Source organism: Danio rerio, chromosome 18 (genome assembly GCF_052040795.2).
Source record: "Danio rerio strain M-AB ecotype USA chromosome 18, GRCz13ab, whole genome shotgun sequence".
Taxonomy (NCBI): domain Eukaryota; kingdom Metazoa; phylum Chordata; class Actinopteri; order Cypriniformes; family Danionidae; genus Danio; species Danio rerio.
The window spans coordinates 34812301-34828560 of record NC_141038.1 but is presented as its reverse complement, the minus strand read 5'-3'; the positions used below and the strand labels follow the sequence as shown (position 1 = coordinate 34828560).

The window sequence follows — 16260 nt, the reverse complement described above, 5'->3', positions numbered from 1 at the left end:
CAAGGAATGAAGGTTATGACAATAATTAAAACATTGCTTACGGGTGATATTCCAGCATGATAAAGTGGTTATGCCCCCGAGGAAAACCATGTTTTTTTTGGTTTTTTGTTTTTCAAAGAGAAAAAAAAAGCTTTTTTCAAAAAAAAAAAAACATTATCTAACAGTTTTTATGTGTGTTTAAAATTAGCAGATGATAGATATTTATTTTTATTTCATTTATTCTTCTTCATTGTTCAATTTGCAACAATCTTTGGTCACATTGTGTGGTCAAAGAGACTTTATTTACAGCAAAAAAAAAAAAACCTGTATATCAGCACATTACCACTTTACCTAAAAAAAATCTACGTGTAGTTTTACATTTAAAATTTACTGTGATATGAACTGCAAATACTGTTAATACCTTAAACCTTTTACCCATATGTCCCTTATGTGCCTATCAAAATAATCCGTCCCCCATAGAAAAACAGAATATATGAAACTTTGACAATTTAATGTATAACTGATTAGAATAGCATATGATAATTAACCCCAATAAATAATAATAATAATATGAAAAAAATATCTTCTAATGCTGTAGGAAGTTATTACAACTGGAAATATTGAAAAAGAGTATAAGACTGTGTTCAGACAGTATCGAGACAGTAGAGCACTGTCTGCAGGCTATATCAAACCTAAATATCATTCAAATAAACAATCTGATCGTTGATACACAGGTTGGCTATCTTTCGAGGGGTCTCCAGCAGGGGTTTCCTGTGTAGTGATGAGGTCGATTATGGCAGAGATTACTGCACAATCTTTCGACTGCTGGTCTTTCCAGTCCACAGGATGTGGACTCTTTATCTTTTCCTCCAGTAATACATCCAACTCCTTTTTCAGGTCCTAAATTTTCAGAAAAAAAAAAAATCAAACCTGTGAAATTTGATCATAATTTTTCTAGAAACATGTCGAGTTAATGCTCACCTTGACAAGGTGGGCAATGCGCCCTGGGGACTGAAACACAATCCACTCATCCACTGCAATCGTATCCTGGTCCTGGTCTCTCTGGATAGAAATATTCCCTCCAAAGAACAGCAATGAAAATGGAGATACCTCAGTGCAGTCATAGAGGAAGATCTTTAGAATGGAAATATATTTTTATTTACAAACGTTTTTATAAAAAAAATAACTCAAATCACAAATATCTTTTTTACATATCAATGAAGTGTTATAAAAAAAAAACATTTAATTAATTCATTGGAAATAAAATTTAGAACAAACAAAATAATGTCACAAATACAGTTTTATGCAAAAGTTTGGGCATCCCTTATTAATTAGCCTGCTGGCTTGCAATTTAATTTGGATATATTTTATACCCTAGGGGAAAAGTATGATTTCATTTCTGAGATGACATTTATTTGGAAACACTTTATAATAACTACACTCTATAAATCATTTATTAAGCATTAGAATCTAGTGAATTCATTATTTTTAAGCATTAACTCTACATTAATAAATTTTAGTAAGCTGTTTATAACTGCAGCTACAAATGCTCTATTCTTGACTTAAAAACACATTTATAATGTCCTTAATAATTGTATTTTCATTCTTTGTTAATGATTTATTTTTCATTACTAAATGTAGCACAGGTGATTTAAGTCACACAGACAGAATATTTAAAATAAATAAATATGAGCAAAACACATTACATAGTATAGTGATTTAATTAAATAAATGTTATTTTTCTTCAAATCTTATATAAATAAGAAAAGGATATTTTCTTTTTAGTGGATAGAATGTTTTTTATGATTTTTCATTTATCGGAGTCATTTTTGGTTAATTGTATTATGTATGTAAAAAAAAGGGGTGCTGGCCCTTTAAATCAGTTTTTCGGAGAAAGTGCTTTTCTGATGAGGCAGAGTTGAATCCTCCATTTTGTGGAAGGGTGACGGACCAGATCTGACGCAGATTAGTGCATCTAAACCAGGGCCGGAGTGGGACTACTTTTCAGCCCTGGAGTTTCAATACTCAGACCGGCCCACCTCAGTTCACGACTGACTATATTAAAATAAGGTAATTTCCAATACAGTTTCTAATTACACTATCACGTCTTTTTTGAGAAAACAGCTGCTTTAGAACTTCAAATGTTCAACAACCCTAACAGTATTATATGTCTTAACAATAAAAAAAATAATAAAAATTGCTCAGACGAGAACCAAACCTGGGTTGGCAGCTATGTAAACTAATGTGCTAACCACTGGACCACAACAGTTGTACGTTGAATGGTGACTCATTCGAGTTATATCATCATTAACCTGCAGGCAGCATCATGTTCACGAGGCTATGAGAAAATAGATAAAAAGAGCAGAGCTGCGGTAAAATAATGAATAAGAAGACTGTGGTCAAGTAAATAAATTAATTAATATGAAAAGTGTAACTGCTGAGAGCTACAGATTCTGGAGCTAGGGACACCGGCCCTCGCGGGCAAAAAACTGACCGACCCACCGGGAATTCTCCCGGTCCTCCCGATTAGCCAATCCAGGCCTGATCTAAACATCGCTACTTGTGCCGAAATACACTTATAATCATCTTATAAAAGGGATTTGGTCAGGTTTTTGATTGGTGGAACTGAATGTTCTGGAAATCAGTTGATGGCAAGCCACCCACGGATCTGGACACTTGAATGACTGAATTGATCTCCCATCGCTATACTATGGTTTTTCTGCTTTATGAGGTGGGATCTAAGCTTACTTATTTTGTTATTTTCTTCATCATTCTCGGTTGGAAACACTGAGAAAATCCTGAACTGTCTCACGGACCTATATTTTTCATATTTTTTCCTTCTGCCATCCACGTTACACGGATTTGAGTCGAACTGTTCTTTTCTTTTTTTTAAAAAAGGAAATAGACTGATTTGAAGTTAAAGAGACTTCAGAAAGACATTTTTTTGGATTTTGACAACTTGGATTTTTGTACAAAAAAGAAACAAAGTCTGTTGGACTAATGTTTTTTGATTCTTTGGACTTTATTGGTTCTAGGAAAGCCAACTAATTCACAGTGTAACTTTCTTTTCTGTGAGTTACAAAATTTCATAAATGGGAAAATTTACATACTTAAAAAGACATAAGTGTGTTTAGAAGGTGCACCTATAGGATTGTATGCTGTACAAATTTGTCATTTGTATTTTTCTGATACAAGTATACTGTTTTATTTTTACTGTTATACTTTAGTTTATTTTTTTTTCACTTTTTCATTGGCCAATTCATATAGTAAACTACCAGCTGGTATAAAGAAAACCACATTGAATATTTTCTTTTCTCAAACATTTATTCATACTATTTACAGGCTCCATAGTCGAACCTAACTGGTCCAAATAATGTCTTTTCACTTAGGAAATAACACATAAAATTAGCACAACAAATAGCTCTTAATTATTATAGGTGTAAGCAGGTGTTACATAAATTAAGTATTGTATAATTTACAAACCATTTGTGTTTAAGAGTAGTTGGAGGTTTTAAGATCATTCAGAATGAGTTAGTAAATGATTAATAAACTATTGAAATCAAAACTTTTAATTGTTTTTATTCAGGCATATATTAATAATTAATTTGTGTGTTAATAAATGCTTTTTTAACTCAACTTAATGCAGTTTTGTGACCTAATCTAAAATGAGAATGCTTTATAAGATGCTCTATAAATCCCTTATACATGACAAGGCTCAGTTATATTCTAAACAGGAAAAATGACATAAACAACATTATTAATTTCTATTTGTTTGAAGATACACAAATGAAACTGTACTTCAAATGAAATCTTTGCAACCTTATCTAAAATATAATTACTATAAAGTTTGAACATTGCATCTTGTTAAATTGTTAAAATATTATATTGTTGCTATTTTATCCAGTTTTATGTCATATTTTCACACTCTTGTTATTCAGCAATGTTTAAACTTTAAACAGTAATTTTACTTTTTAGATAAGATTGCAAAGCAGGGCTCGAAATTAACTTTTTTACTTGGAAGCACAGGTGCTCCTAACTTCAAATATTTAGGAGCACCAAAAAATTTTTAGGAGCACCAGAAAAAATTTAGGAGCACCCACCAAAAATGAATGAGCACCGCTGCATATTGTTTTTTAAAGGGATTTATTGTATTTTAAAACAACATTAATAGGACTAACAAAACCAGAAACAACTATCTAACTAATGCTGTGATGACTTAATATTTATGTGCAATAATTCCAAAATGAATGTCTAATAATTGGGCTATAAAATATTATTGATGATGAAAATAACAATAATAGTAACAATGAATTACATTTCTCATTATGATACTGCCTTGAATGTGCATGAATGTAGGTTATCTGCTATCAAAAGTCTGTTACTTTATGAAAAATAAATGTATAGTTTGCATCAAACAAAAATGAAGCATTGCAGTAAGAAATATTTATTTTGTACTGCTGTTTTTATATGCATGTCAATTTAATAAATAATATTTCTGCTACAAAACAAACAAAAAAATATAATAAATCATTCAATTCAATGCTGAAAGCTGCAAAGCAGTCATCAGTAAATAAATAGAAAAATAATATACACCTCAAAAAAGAATAGACAAAAGAAAGTAAGCAATGTCTCACTTCTATCACTCTTTAAAAGTTTTGGTTTCAGTTTGTGTCAATTTAACTGTTCAGTCTGAGCTGATCTTCATTTTTCTGTGTTAGTGGAAAAGCTGGCGAGTCAGTCGATCCAATTTATGAGCAGGCAGAGCAGGATTCTTGCAAACTGGTGCAATACCGCTCTTTGTTATGAGCCGCAGTTTCAGTGTAAACTTAGTAAAGGCGAGCTTCTTACAGTATTAGATTTGACTTTTAGCGGATATTTGCGCTGAACACGCAGTGAATGAAACGCATCGAGATTCGGGCGCCTTCTCCGAAAAGCACATACTCGATTGATTTCAGCTGGCGGATCAATATTTACCGCATGTCATGATCGCTGCGCCTCAACTTTAGGTGGGGTTTGCAAACCTGCGTGCTTTAAGTTTTTACTCTTCAGCCGTTTGCATTGCCCGTGGTCATAAAAGCTCCTTCCCTGTCATCTGACAGCGGAATACCTTGAGTGATTGACAGCTAATATGAACCAATATAGCGGCAAGGAAGAGTAATTCTGCAAGTTTTTAAAAAAAAATCAAAACAGGTTGCACTACAACCATTATCTGCAGTCGCACTAATGCGCCCAAATATATTATGAGGTCGCTAGATTAATTTTCGGGTGCATATGCGACCAAAATGGTCGCAATTTTGAGCCCTGCAAAGATTATTGTTCATTTGATACTAAACCTTTAATTGTCATTTATTAGTGATTTATAAAGCATAAATAGTCCTCACTTTAGATTAGGTCACAAAACTGCATGAAGTTGCATTAATAAAGCATTTATTAACACGCATAGTAACCATTATTATATGTCTGAATAATAAGAATTATAAATGTTAATTTAAATAGTTTATCAATCATTTACTAACTCATTCTAAATTATCTAAAAAAAAAAAACCAACTACTCTTAAATACAAATGGTTTGTAAATCATGTAATACTTAATTTAGAAATAAAAAAAAATCATTAGCAAAGTATAAAAATACAATTATTAAGCACATTATAATTGTGGTTATGTCAAGAATACAGCATTTGTAGCTGCAGTTATAAACTGCTTACTAGCTTTTATTAATGTAGAGTTAATGCTTAACAGATAATAAAGTGTTACCCATTTATTTAATAAACAGATGCAATGCAATTTAAGTCATAAAAAAAACAGACAGGTGCATACATATGGGCACCCCAACAAAATAATGACATCAATCTTCTGCTGTAATATTAGGCTGAAGATGCTTTTTATAGCCAAGGATAAGTCCCTGAATTCTTGCTGAAGGTATTTTGGACCATTCTTCCTTGCAAAATTTCTCCAGTTCAGTTAGGTTTTATGGGTGCCGAGCATGAATGGCCCTTTACAAATCAATCCATAGATTTTCGATGATGTTCAAGTTTGGTTACTGGGTTAGTCATTCTAGAACATTGCCAAAGCATGAATTGTTTGGTGGATCTGGAGCTGTACTTTGGGTCATTGTCATGCTGAAACAACCAACCCTGCCGTAACTTCAGCCTCTTCACTGATTCCTGGTTGTCCATAGTATATTTTTCCAAAATGATTCAGGCTTCTCCAGATAAGCTTAGCAGACCTCAAATGTGTAGCATACAGTCTGGAGGTAAAATTTAATTTGTTACCTCCTTTGTCTATCTGTGTTCAGTCTACAGGACAGTTACGATCACCCGGTGCCAGGGAGACTGCTGTGAGAATCCCTGGATGACACTTTTATTCTAACAGGACACTTAGCAGATTGCTTCAACTCTCTCTATTTTTGGCTTCAAAGAAACAAGGCAGTTAAGAAAAAAGGAGGGAAAACCCTCTCTTTGCCATTTCTGCTTACAGACATTCCCCAATATTAAAAAGGGCAATTAGAACCAAAATTCCTATTCCGAAGTACACATAACTTTTTAAATTTGTATACTCCCCCATTTTACCTGTACACTTTTTATTTCTAACCTTTTTCAAGACACTAGACAAACTAAGAATGTATGAATTATGCTTATGTATCTCTAAAATACTCATGTTTGGTGTCATTCTTCTCCATTACATAATTCTACAACTCATGATCTAGGACATAGGATGATAACTTGTATGCTTCGTGCAGTTTCAAAGCATGAGTTAAAGTTTAGTCTGTATGTCTTGGGACTGTTCACATCAGCGAGGAGAACAAAGGAAGTTGTCCACTCGACTGTCCCTCTCATGCCATTGGTCAGTCAGGAGAGACTGGGAGTCACCTGGCCAATGTCTTTAAATACCTTTTACACCCTTCAAAAGTCTCGGCAGAAAGGTCTACACCAGGGGTTACCAAACTTGTTCCTGGAGGGCCGGTGTCCTGCAGATTTTAGCTCCAACCTAAATCAAGCACAGCTCAACAAGCTAATCAAGGTCTTACTAGGTATTAGGGCTGTAACGAAACACGATATGAAACCGAAATCGCAAAACTCAGATCTACGATCCTGTGTCGTGGTGTGATAAGGGAGAATCGCAACACACTTTGTGACTACCTTTGCAATAACGTCACGCGTGCTTGCAAAAATTGAGCTAGTTGAAGAAGAACGTGAGGAAACACTTTTTTTCGTTCGACATTACGAACACTGCTCCATTTAAGCCCCCTCAATATGTGTTTAGCCGGGAGAGCTCGCACAGAGCTCTTAGTAAGGGACTGTTTGAATGTGTCAGGAATATCAAAAACAAAAACAACTTAACCCCGCTTGACAACAGACAACGGCAGAAACATTGCCAATGCTGTCAAAGCGGCCGGATTTTCACCGCATATACGATGCTTTGCGCAGAGAGGGATGGGCGTTCACCAGATGTCCCGACTCCTCTGCAGAGTAAGGAAAGTTGTCATGTTTTTTCACTGCAATGTTGACATGGTGTTTCAGAAAAATTTTCAACTCCCTTAAATCAAACAAGTTTGGTTTTTTTGAGAGAAATAAGTTGTTTATTTGTTTAATGTTTACTTGATTTAAGGTTTGCAGCACAGGCATTAAGCCTCAGTTCGATTGACAGCACGATTAAGCACAATCGATTGACAGCTGATTCAGTCGTTTCATAAGAGGACCGCGCTTCTTCTCTTCTTTTTTCCTTGTCTACATAAAGGCAGTAGGAAGCGCCTTGTTTTCGGCCACCTGTTCAACTGCAAGGCATACTTAACTTGCGGGACGATAACGTATAACCCGCGCCTACAGACACATTTGCCAAAGAAGCAAAATAGAAGCAGAATATTGCTGTTTGATACGTGTTGATGCTAAACCAGCGCTGATGTTGACCTGGATCAGCGTAATAAACGCAACAAATAGGCTTTACCTTTTATTTTACAGATTACAAAGCATGTATGCACATTAATGCAATATCATATTTAAACAACAAAACTTTTTACAGAAAAATCAACATATGCACGCGTTGTTGTCTTTACACGCACTTGAACCGCAAGGGAGAGAGAAGAAACCATATATCAGGACATATTCTTTAAAATAATGATTTCTATTAAAAATGTAAAAAGGTTTTGTGATTATAATAATAAAAGCGGGGCATTAAATAAATGCATATTTTCCGTGGAGCGAGCAATTTGAAGAAAGTCTGCCATTTTTAATTGACGGAAGAAAAAAAACATCCTATGTCGGTTATTAAAAAGAATCAGTCAGTATTTTTGTTTTGTAATATAAATTAATTATTTAAGTGAACATAATTTAGGGCAGTCCTATTTATTTTATCCATTTTATTTAGATTATTCTGCTCTTCTGTGCTTAACACTGCATGTACATGAAAATGCTCTGTTGTTCTGTTCTGTTATTAATATGCTAGCATTTAAAAATAAATCAGTATTTTAAAATGAAATATTTAATGTGTCAGACACAAAATAGACACGTAAATTTGTTCAATATAAAATTTATAGTAATCTGACCAGTTAACTGTCAATAACCGATTAATGAGTGGCGGTTGTCGGTTAGCAAAATTAACCGAAATGAGCATCTCTAGAAGCCATTTAATTTACTTTTTCAAAGTAAGAGAACTTGATTGAAAAAGAATTTTCAACATGCTTGAACCATCTACACAATGGAGTTTAGTTCTGTTTGGTTTTTCAACAGTATTTTGTTACAAAGAAAACAAAAGTGATGGCTTTGGCTATTTATTTATTTTATATATGGCTATTTATATTTTTAATAATTTGCATTGTTAATATTGTTCTTTGATGTTTAGTTTATAAAGATTTTTCAAATGTTATTTAATAAAAATTAGGTTTAAAAAATCTTTTTTTTTCCCCACCCCCCACGAAAAAAAAATGATACGAACCGAATCATGCGTTTGGTGTATTGTTACAGCCCAACTAGGTATGCTTGAAATATCCAGGCAGGTGTGTTGAGGCACTAAAACTGAGATTGTTGACCCCTGGTCTACACAGATGTGCCCCTGTCAGGGTAAACCGTGTTTCTGTACCCACGTGATTTGAGTCCAAGTTTTCTTATTTTCTGTCAAGTTAAAGTTTGTGTCTTGCGTATCCTCCGATCTGCATCGCAAACTTCACGCATCAAGAAAGGACTTCTTAAGGGAATCCATCTTCCACGCATCAGAGAATCTCGCACAACAAGGGAAAGAAACAAACAGGTATTTAGTCGTGCGCAATGACTGTAAAATATATGGACGACGCGACAGCCCCTTTCCCCATTGAACGCCTTGAGGGCAAAACGCCTGCTTGACGGGCACAAACTGTCGCAAAAGACTGCTGAAATTGGAGCCTGGACAAGCGCAGAAGGACTGTCTGATGGAGCCAGAGGAGGAGCCGCGAAAATGAGCGGAACGAGCTTCCAACCAAACGCTTTATGCAAAATCGACCACGCCCCCCGAACATCTCACTTGACTGCCGGTGTCTGCACTATAACAAACGCTCGCTGATGTACATAGAAGCACTTACATTTAAAAACACAGAATAATATACGGTTTAAAAACGCTGTGATGTAAGCTGGTAAACTTTATTAAAAGCAACACATGCTGGACTGCAGAAATAAACGATCTTTTATACACTCAAGCCTGAACATGAGCACAAATAATATATTTTCTTATAAGAAGGTTGTTGGTATTTGTTATTTTCATAGGGGTAGAAATAACACTTGTAAAATATGAACAATAACATAAACAACACGTACATTTTAGGAAAGGTTTTTTATTTTTAATTAGCCATCAACAGAACCCAAAACATAGCCTACACATCATAACGATTTACCAGGCGGGAACAATCGTGCGTTTAGAAGATAAATACAGCAAGACTGCTAAATATCAACAGGATATTTGCACATCCCACCCTGCAATTTGTCAATTTGTGCAAAAAAGAACTTTGCAGTATTAATACAATGTCTATCTGCTGCAACATCGCTAGTATATTGTTTATTAATTTTCGCTTGAATTGTTTATTTATTTATTAATTTTGCCTCCGTTTTCATTTGATTTATTCGATGCATCCATTGTATCTGGCAATGAGGAATTTACATTCATTTTAATGTTTAGTTTGAGTTTTCAAATAAAACACCAACAGTAAATGATGTAATAAATAATATATAACATTTACAGCTCTATTAGGTTATATAAGATTCAGTTTCAATAATGTTTTTATAACAGCAAATTTAGTAGATTACTTAATAACATGCCGAAACTTAAAATGCAGAGACGTCCTGTAAAGCAAGCATAACCTTACAGAAGATCAACGTGGAGATTATTATTTTAGACACATAAAGAGAATTACTGCTACTGATCACCTGTATTTTCCCCATACTTAAACTAGTTTATTTGTCATTTATTGTGCAGTTTTATTGTCATATTTAGCCTATATTGAAATTCTTAATTATTGTGCACTACAAAATGTATTAAATTTTACTATTATTAAATACTTGTGCAATCAATACAGGTTTATTGTTATTTATTTTGTCCTTTATTTAAATATTTGCAATGCATGCTGTTTGCATTTTTATTCAAAGGTTAAACTCAGTGCTACACTTTGCGTTTACATAGTAACTTAGCCTGCGTTTGCTGTCATATCAACACAAATGGATGTAATAACGTTAACAAATTTGAGGGTTTTATATAATGAAGAATTAATCGCGCCAGCTCCGGGCCGCAGCGCACATAACTTACTCGCGGCGTCGCGGGCCGATTCCGGCTCGCTTGCGGCAGCGTCGGCTCGCTCGGCCACCGCATCTGGCTCGATTGACTCGAGTCCATAGGCATCCGGTGTATGTCCAGCAGAGGTAGTCAGTCTGAGGGGTAAGTCTCCGGCAGGCGAGAACTGGCCCGAGTGTATTTTGCTATCTGGGTGGCTAGGTGTGTCTCACCAAACTAATAAAGCCCGAAAAAAAGCCCTGACCTTAGCGAATAAACAGTGTTCCACCAGATCATGTATGTCAGAAACTGTAGTTTACTGCTGAACCCATTTTGTCATGGTAAAATAACACAGAAATCAAATAAGACCACTTCAGTCTCCTGCCGAAGCTCAGACGGTCTGCTTTAAGAAACTGTCAATCACAACTGTCAATCACGATGACACGCCCAGCATTAAATTACTGCTAAAAACAAACTGTTTACAAAAATGAGGATCTGCACCTATTTCAGCACAATAATCAGTGCCTTAATCGACCAGAACCATCTTTCGGGACATTTTATTGCAAGTGTAATTATTTTTTTTATTTGGGCTCAAGTCTCCTTCATTTAACATGGAGGAGGCGGGCTTTATGACTTGTACTGCAGCCAGCCCCCAGGGGACGATCTAACGGCCGAGACCTTCACTCAAATGCAGGCTTGCGGCACACTTGGTCGTGCGTTAAAGCTGTGCCCCTTTAAAAAAGGTGTTTTATAATCTTAGTGGTCCTTAAAGGTGCAGTAGGTGATTATCTTTAGAAACATTTTTTTTGTTGTGCTGGCCGAAGCCAAACTCTCTTCACAGTCCAATAGTATTTATTAAAGTAAATTATCTAAATGTATTTATACGTATTTTTATATTTGGGGTAAGGCATAAAACTAAAAAAAATTTTCATCTAATTAAATATTGTTGGGTTGACATCTCCCACAATTCCGATAAGTAGCTTAAACTGTCTGTCAGCAAATGTAGATTCGGACTTCTGCGCATCTGTTTACGCATATCCGCCAGTCGCGTGTGCCCGCCTGCATGAGCGCCGCGTGTTCACGAGACAATCACAGACGCGGTAAAATCAAATGCTGAATTGAAACTTTTGAAAATCCTGAATCAATATTGGAGATACTTTTGCATGCTGGAGGAAGGACGACACCATGGCTGAAGTATTTCTGTTAATGTTCTGTAATGTTCTGTTTTAAAACTATTTTAGTCAAGGCTAAGCTTATGTTAGATTGTGTTGTGTTATGAATGGCTTATATGCACAGACGTGTTGTACAGCCACTGAAATTACCCAGCAAAATATTGATGTGACTATTTTCAGTTTTATAAGGGACCCTTGACAGCACAAATAATGTAGATTTTCTATTAGGTTTAACAACAAAACATCAGTAAATAGCGCTATTCCACCCAACCTGCTTTACTGAGCTAAAGTTGCTTTTCTATTCACATTTGTTTATTTTTGAACAATGACAGCCTTCCTATACTGTTTACCATGCTACACTGAATATTCGCTCTGAAATAGCACTAAGTATGGCTTAGTAATAAATGTAATTCCTGCACGCCGCCGGCCAAGCACTAACTAACTGGCGAATGTCATGAACTAGTGAGTTGTACGCTGTTGTGACGCAGTGCGCACATTCGTGATTTCAGGAGGCGTGGCTTTGAATCACAGTCCCTCCCCGACTTTCCAAAGATAATATGCTAAGTGGTTAGAATTTTGGCAGATCATCCATTGCTTCTTTAATAGTTGTGTGGAACTGAGGTAGATTTGCCATTTTTTTAAAGACATTAGCCCCTTTCACACATACAGACCTTTCCGGAAAATTACCGGCAATTTTCCGGAAAGGTTGTATGTGTGAACAGGCCCTTTTTGAAAATACCGGTAAATTCGTTCAGGCTATTTTCCGGAAAGAGAAGTTGTAACATTACCGTTAATTTGCCAGAATGCTGCGCTGTGTGAATGCACAAGGAAGATTAGATTTGCCATTTTTTTTAATCTAAATTCTTTTACTTTTGCGCTTTCTTTTCTATGTTTTTATTGTTATGTTGTTACATTTGTTTGTTATATGTCAGACTTGTCAATAAATCACAGTATAACCATGTTGGATTGTCTTTGTTTTGCCTCACAGAAAAGGTCAATTTAACGATAGAGCCTTGCTACAAGCTACAAACAAGTTTACTAAAACTTCTAAAAAATTAATTTACTTCACAAGAAGTAGTTATAATTCCCTTTCTAAATAAATATATAACTATAGACTCTATCTGTGCTTGGAGCACAAGTCATTGTTATTTTTATTTGGTTAAATTAACTAAATTAATTTAGAATATTAAAAATTATTAAAAATAATATTCATAAACTGAGCTAATTTCGCTACAAATTACTCTTCTTGCTGGCAGAGCACAGAAAAGGATTTTTTCTGCATTACCCTTCCACTGAGATGTTCTTTGCGAAGAGTGTGCTGGACTGTGTAATGTTGTACATTGGCATTATCAGCAGCAAGACGTTTTTGGAGCTTTTCGGCGGTGGTCTGTGGTTTGTCTATGACCATTTTAACTATTCACTTTTGCCTTTTAGACATTTTTCTTGGCCTACCACATATTTCCTTCAAAATAAATACTCCTGTAGCCTTCCATTTTCTTACTATATTTCTGACTGTGCAGATAGTGACATTAAACTTTTGTGATAGCTTTTTGCATCCTTCTGCTAATTCATGTTGGGCAATTATCCTAGTTTTTAGGTCATTAGGAAGTTCTTTTGAGGTTTCCATGTTGGTACTTTCTGGTTCACAATATGGAGAAGCACACATAACCAGTGTTGAGAGTAATGTGTGACAAAAGTAATGTATTACAGTAATGTATTACATTTTCCTGTATCGCAGTAGTGTAAGACATTACTAATACATTTTCAGTAATATTTTACTCGGTACATGTTCAGTAACGCGTGCGTTACAAAAAACTTTTCGCCCGCAAGACATTAGCCCCTTTCACACATACAGACCTTTCCGGAAAATTACCGGCAATTTTCCGGAAAGGTTGTATGTGTGAACAGGCCCTTTTTGAAAATACCGGTAAATTCGTTCTGGCTATTTTCCGGAAAGAGAAGTTGTAACATTACCGTTAATTTGCCAGAATGCTGCGCTGTGTGAATGCACAAGGAAGATTGCCGTAATAAGCGCGTCCACGTCTAGAACGGGCTGACGTGAAACACCTGCTTTAGCCAATCAGAACAGTCAGACGCATTCACGTGCGCGCGGTTTATGAGAATAAAACCCTTTGAATATTTTTCCAGACACCTTTAGCTGCTAGATGTTAGTCAGATAATGTTTCTATGTTCCTTCTTAATGCTGTGTAAATAATTATCGATAAAATGTTTATGATAATCCGTTGTTTGTTTACCTTCAAGCTTTGCGTGTGCCCGTGAGCGCCCATAGCGCCAACACACACACATATCATGAACATCTCGACATGCGAAAGTGTTTTTCTATGTTTTCATTAGAGTTGTACTCAATACTGATCCATCGCAAGAGTTTGTAATGTAGTCAAATGTTTACAAACACAAGCGCAGCTGTTTAGAGGTCATTTCTTGTTAATGATGTCAGAATTTACCGCATTTTGCGATGGATGTGTGAATGCTCTTTTCCGGAAAAATTCTGTAACGTCCTCGCCTGTGTGAACAGCGCTTTTTTGAATATACCGGTAAAGTAGTTCCGGAAATTTTCCGGATATTTACCGGTATCACTGTGTGAAAGGGGCTATTAACAAATAAAAAATACCGCAGTTCTATTTCCTGTTCGTGGCTAATGAATATATGCGTGTGTTGTCATTAATCTCCCTCTGGCTATGGGACCTTTTTACTTTGAACGCGGAATGATTTCAGCCTCTGAGCTCGAGGTCCGGGGTTATTAGCTCAGCCCGGTTAGCAGTAAGATTAAGTCCTGGTGGAAAAGCGGCAAATAGATGAAAAATGGCAGATTGACGCTAGATTAACGTAAGTGCATATGGCGTTATTTCACTGACAAATGTCGTAAGCTCATTTATGTAATACGAGCGAGTGAACATGGCGGTTTCCTCTGTGGACAAAACTCCTCACGTGCACTCATCACTGACTGGGCTGCTCACGTGCTAACAACCTGCTCTCGCTTTGTTAGATGATGCAGACTCACAATCTGTGCCTTTTGTTTCCTCTTCCTTTCGTGATGTTGCTCTCCAGAGATCCTCCTATTTAATTGTAATCCCAAGAATGTTATATGGTTTATATATAGCAACACTATTTACCTACAGGTTAAGATAAATTCTATAATAAATACTAGTGTTTTTGAGTGTAAGGTATACAGCCTATGTTTTAGGCTAGTATTATTTACAATGAATGCTTAAGCATACTGTCGTATTAAGAATAGTAAACTCATAAAATGAAATATAAAGTGTAGTTTTACTACAGTAAAATGTGGTGAATTGTAGTACAATATACCCTATATTGTAAAAAAAAAATACATCACTGGATCATTTGTTTATATTACACTTGTGTTACCATAGCAACTATAGTATTACCACTAAAGAGTAATTGAAGTACTTAATGATAATATGTGTGTTCAGGGGCCCTGTGGAACAGCTTCTTCTCAAAATGAAGAGGATGACAGGAAAAAAAGTCCTCCACAATCTCATCAACAATGTGAAAGACAACAGACACTAGTTCACTTTATTTTAGTTGCCATAATAAAATGTGATTGATGATGAGATTTATTTGAAGAGTGAATAGTACAGTAGGCTATAATCCCTAATCAAGTATTTCTATTAGTTACATTTCTGCTTGCGTTAGTTTTTATTTTTGTCTAAATGTTTTTTATTTATTATGGTGCACCTTTCGGATGTTTAATAAATGTTTTTCAAATAAAACGTATTCTTTACATCCAACGTCTATTCTCTGTATCTTTAAGTGTTTAAAACTGGAAATATTTCATCATATAACATACAGCCAAAAATGTTATGGTTTATTAGATTAAAAATTATAAGTCTATTTTAGTATTTTGGTTATTGTTAATAAGTAGTGTACTAACATAAATTATATCAAAAAGCTTGAAAGGAAGATGGAACACAAGACACAAATTATGAGTCTGCATATAATCTCACTGAGAGAGCAGTGTACTGAGAGCACGCAAGAACATTTGTGCGTGAGCAGTGCATATTTGAGAGATCGTGAGAATTTGTGCGCAAGCATCGTATGTGAGAGCTCGCAAGCAGTTTTGTCCACAAACAGAGGAAATCGGTGCACAAACATACTAAGAAAGCTGTTCATCATGCGCACTTTGTGCATGACAGATTTGTGTTGTAAACCACTTGAATGTAAAGTAAATACATTTAAAGCTTCAAGCAGTGATGATAGGGACCTCGCATACGGGCTCACCGCCGCCGGTGGCCTCAAGGTAGCAGCGAACAACATTAATTTAAGCCGATATATTAAAAAAAATCTGAGAAAATCACAGATTTATGCTAAACTACCTCCTGTCAGCAGGTGGCACTACAAC

General features: G+C 35.5%; 2 protein-coding genes across 6 annotated transcripts in view; one reads left to right on the top strand and one right to left on the bottom strand.

The window, feature by feature from the left end:
- Nucleotides 1-200: 200 nt before the first annotated feature.
- Nucleotides 201-16260, bottom strand: part of dhx36 (DEAH (Asp-Glu-Ala-His) box polypeptide 36) — a 237013-nt gene continuing 220953 nt past the window's right edge. For 4 of the 5 annotated variants that reach the window (XM_087292499.1, XM_087292498.1, XM_087292500.1 and 1 more), the window contains 2 exons: nt 961-1113; nt 201-879 (listed from right to left, as the gene is read on the bottom strand). In XM_087292499.1, coding sequence (XP_087148625.1) covers nt 679-879; nt 961-1113 — 354 coding nt within the window. In that variant the 3' untranslated portion in view covers nt 201-678. The remainder of the gene's footprint in view (nt 880-960; nt 1114-16260) is intronic. The other variant, NM_001128544.3, reaches the window with a different exon arrangement.
- The window catches only part of LOC147832874 (uncharacterized), a 36553-nt gene continuing 22186 nt past the window's right edge, over nt 1894-16260 (top strand). Inside the window, exon 1 of the mRNA XM_087293297.1 lies at nt 1894-2049. The gene's annotated coding sequence lies outside the window, so the exon portion shown is untranslated. The remainder of the gene's footprint in view (nt 2050-16260) is intronic.